The sequence below is a fragment of the Mauremys mutica genome, chromosome 13 (genome assembly GCF_020497125.1).
Source record: "Mauremys mutica isolate MM-2020 ecotype Southern chromosome 13, ASM2049712v1, whole genome shotgun sequence".
NCBI lineage: Eukaryota > Metazoa > Chordata > Testudines > Geoemydidae > Mauremys > Mauremys mutica.
Window position 1 is genome coordinate 51,179,731 of NC_059084.1, and position 4,077 is coordinate 51,183,807.

The 4,077-nt window shown below is 49.7% G+C and overlaps 1 gene segment (V, D, J or C); it reads right to left on the minus strand.

The window, feature by feature from the left end:
* Window positions 1–2,880: 2,880 nt before the first annotated feature.
* Window positions 2,881–3,766, minus strand: LOC123347640. The segment is given in 3 exon segments: window positions 2,881–2,990; window positions 3,175–3,626; window positions 3,693–3,766. Coding segments are annotated over 3 exon segments (636 nt in total).
* Between the last annotated feature and the right edge of the window lie 311 nt (window positions 3,767–4,077).

Consider the following 4,077-nt stretch of genomic DNA (forward strand, 5'->3'; position numbering starts at 1 on the left):
TGTGGAGGGGGGTCAAGTCCTTGGATTAAAACCTCAGTGTCAATTTTTCCACATTCTAATTTATTTTCCCATCCCTGGGAAACTTTTCCACCCATGGGTCTTCTTCTTCTTGGCCTCCTTCTGGGGCCTTTACAGCCGCACACCGACGTACAGCATTAATGGAGGGGGTGGAAGTTTCTGCTGCCTCTTCACTATTTGCCCATAGGAACCCGTTGGCTAACCAATGAGCCCCACACATTAGGATAAGGCAGCCCCAATATTCCATCCTCAGTACCCACATCTTCAGTTTGTTCCCGCTTCTGAATACAATAATCTACCCGTGATTCCCAATTTCCTACACTGGTCAGACTCGGTCTCGTGATAAATGCTTCATCAGTGGGTGGGTCATTCACTCAGGCCAGGGCTTTATAAAGCCGTGCACAAGCGATCAGGGGCTGCTAACAGAGAGTTTTGCAAGGGGAGTGGGAAGGGAGTTGGGAGTACCTTCTTGGCCCTAACCCCTTCCCTGTAGTCCCCTTTAAAACCTATAAAACCAAACCACATTTCAAAACCCCTTTTCTGTAAACCACCCTTCCATTAACTAGGAGACAATGCAGGCAGAAGCCCAGCAGCAGAGTGGGGGCTATCCAGTTTATTGTGCTGAGTGTTGCATGTATGATTACCTGCCCTGTGGGCGAGTGGCGTATGTGTGCATTCAGTGCAAGGAGCTCCTGGCCCTCAGAGACCATGTACGGACTTTGGAGGCCAGGGTGGCAGAACTGGAGGAGCTAAGAGAGGCAGAGAGGTATGTTGATGAGGCTTTCCGGGACACTGTAGAATTGTCCCACCTCTGCTCAGACAGCTCCTGTGCTGTTGAGGAGGAAGAACGGCCCAGGGAAGCAGAGCAGTCAATGGGAGCAGAGGGGAACCTTCCCGTAGTTGGGACCCTCCTTCCAGATGGTGCTGGGGTTGCCTCTCACACTGAGGTTGCCTCTCCGGGGGAGGGAACTCCAGTTTCTAGGAAAAGGCAGGTGTTAGTAATGGGAGATTCGATTATTAGAAAAGTAGATAGCTGGGTCTGTGATGACCGGGAGAACCGTATGGTGACTTGCCTGCCTGGTGTGAAGGTTTGCGGATCTCTCGAGGCATCTAGACAGACTTATGTGTAGTGCTGGGGAGGAGCCGGTGGTCGTGGTACATGCAGGTACCAATGACATAGGGAAGGGTAGGAGAGATGTCCTGGAAGCCAAATTTAGGCTGCTAGGGAAGAGACTGAAATCCAGGACCTCTATGGTGGCATTCTCAGAAATGCTCCCAGTTCCACGGGCAGGGCCAGGTAGGCAGGCAGAGCTTCAGAGTCTCAATGCGTGGATGAGATGATTGTGTAGAGAGGAGGGATTCACGTTCATTAGGAACTGGGGAAACTTCTGGGATGGGAGGGGCCTATACAGGAGAGATGGGCTCCACCTAAACCAAAGTGGAACCAGACTGCTGGCACTAAACATTAAAAAGGTTGTAGAACAGTTTTTAAACTAGGAGATGGGGGAAAGCCGACTGCTGCAGAGGAGCGTGTGGATCGGACACAGACTTCTCTTAGGGGAGAGTCTGATGATAGAGAATCTCCAGGTTATAGTCAGGAGCAGAGGACGGAAGAGTATAATGTAAGGGCTGGATCAGATGATAAACAGTCACATAAAAAAGAAACTGGCACATCAGATTAAGGCAGGCTAATAAACAGGGACAAAGTTTTTAAAGTGCTTGTACACAAATGCTAGAAGTCTAAATAATAAGATGGGTGCACTAGAGTGCCTTGTGATAAAGGAGGATATTGATATAATAGGCATCACAGAAACCTGGTGGACTGAGAGCAATCAATGGGACACAATCATTCCGGGTACAAAATATATCGGAAGGACAGAACAGGTCATGCAGGGGGAGGAGTGGCACTATATGTGAAAGAAAGTGTAGATTCAAATGAAGTAAAAATCTTAAGTGAATCCACATGTTCCATAGAATATCTATGGATAGAAATTTCATGCTCTAATAAAAATATAATATTAGGGATCTATTATCGACCACCTGACCAGGACAGCAATAGTGATGATGAAATGCTTGGGGGCACCAAATGAAATTAATAGGCAGCAGATTTAAAACAAATAAAAGGAAATTCTTCTTCACGCAGCACACAGTCAACTTGTGGAACTCCTTACCTGAGGAGGTTGTGAAGGCTAGGACTATAACAATGTTTAAAAGGGGACTGGATAAATTCATGGTGGCTAAGTCCATAAATGGCTATTAGCCAGGATGGGTAAGAATGGTGTCCCTAGCCTCTGTTCATCAGAGGATGGAGATGGATGGCAGGAGAGAGATCACTTGATCATTGCCTGTTAGGTTCACTCCCTCAGGGGCACCTGGCATTGGCCACTGTCAGTAGACAGATACTGGGCTAGATGGATCTATGGTCTGACCCAGTATGGCCGTTCTTATGTTCACTGTCTCCTCTGTGTATGATACCAGTTGTATCTCTACAAAAGTAGATCTACAATTGACTTGATATTAATTGGGTTCCAAACATTTGCCAGAACTTGTATAAATAAATTAGCTATTTTAATTAGCTTATGGCAGCTGATAAGCCATTTCCGTTACACACTAACACTTCTGCTACTGGGTAGTAACAGAACCAAGAATGGGAATAGCCAATGATGCATCCGGCAAGCTCTGGGAAACCCCCCTGCATCAGTTTTGAGTTGGGGCTGTGACGTTATCTGGATTTTATTTGATGACAGTGTTTTTAAAGAGCCCTCATCTTTAAGTCTAGTGGGACTTGTGGTGTAAGGTCTTGTGGTCCAGTTCGTGTAAATCCGAAGTAACTCGAGTCTAGCGGAAGCAGCTGCGGTGACTTTACACCAGCGGAGGATTTGGCCCTAGGGGAAATTCGCTCCATCCGTTGGGTCTGATGCGAACCCCAATGCGCTTGTCCCGTTTACACTGACATACGCTGTCCTGTGAGTCTGACACCGAGACGGGCCCCGGGGGAGCCAACGTGCCAGGTCAGCGAGGAGAGAGCGACTCAGAACAGGACTCACTCCGGATTGGGTTCACAGATGAAGCGAGGGATCTCTGCACCCAGCGGGGCTCTGGGCAGGAAGGGGAGACACGTTGCCCGGGAACGGAAGGGTTAAAACTGCCGGGAGGTTTGTGTTACATTCACCCGGGTGCCGGGTCTCCTGTCCCAGCCCGGAGCGGTGTGTGTGTCACTGCTGCCCCCGCGCGGCTGCCGGGAGAAGCGCGATTCCGCAGCCCGGGTTTTTGTATGATCACAAACCGGTTTCGTGTCACTGTGTCTCGCACAGTAATAGCGGGCGGTGTCCTCGGGCTTCAGGCCGGTCATTTGCAGATACAGCTCACTCTTGGGATTGTCCCGGGAGATGGTGAATCGGCCTTTGACGGAATCAAGGTAGTATATAGTACTCCCACCCGTGTTTATATAAGCGACCCATTCTAGCCCCTTGCCGGGAGCCTGCCGGACCCAGTTCATATCCCAGCTGCTGAAGGTGAACCCGGAGGCTTTGCAGGAGAGGCGGAGAGAGTCTCCGGGCTTTTTCACATCCCCTCCGGACTCCACCAGCTGCACCTGGACCAGACACCTGGGAATAAAGACAGGTTGTAAATTTCGGTATAAAAAAGCAGCGTTAACACAATATTCTTGACACTGCCCGTTATTCAGAGGAGGAAAAATACCTTCCAAAGCTGCTACAGCGAAAATGAACAGAAGCAAAAATCCCATTTTCCCTGGTGCAGGAGGGGAAAGTTCTCAGGGACTGGCTGGTCACTGCACAGACCCAGGGGCTGCGGATTGTGTCTCCCGGTGCAGCCTGGGCAGGGAGAGGCACAGATTTAAACAGGAAACTGTCTCCCTCATTTGCATGTCCCCGCTTTATAAGAGACACACACTCCTGCTGCCAGTGATCTGAGTGACTCGCCCTAGGGCTCTGGGTTCAGGAATCAGACTGTCCCCTCCTGTGTGTCTGTGCAGCGCCGGGCACAGGGCGCTGGGATCCTCATTAGATTTTCGGACCCCTATTAATTTCATCTGGC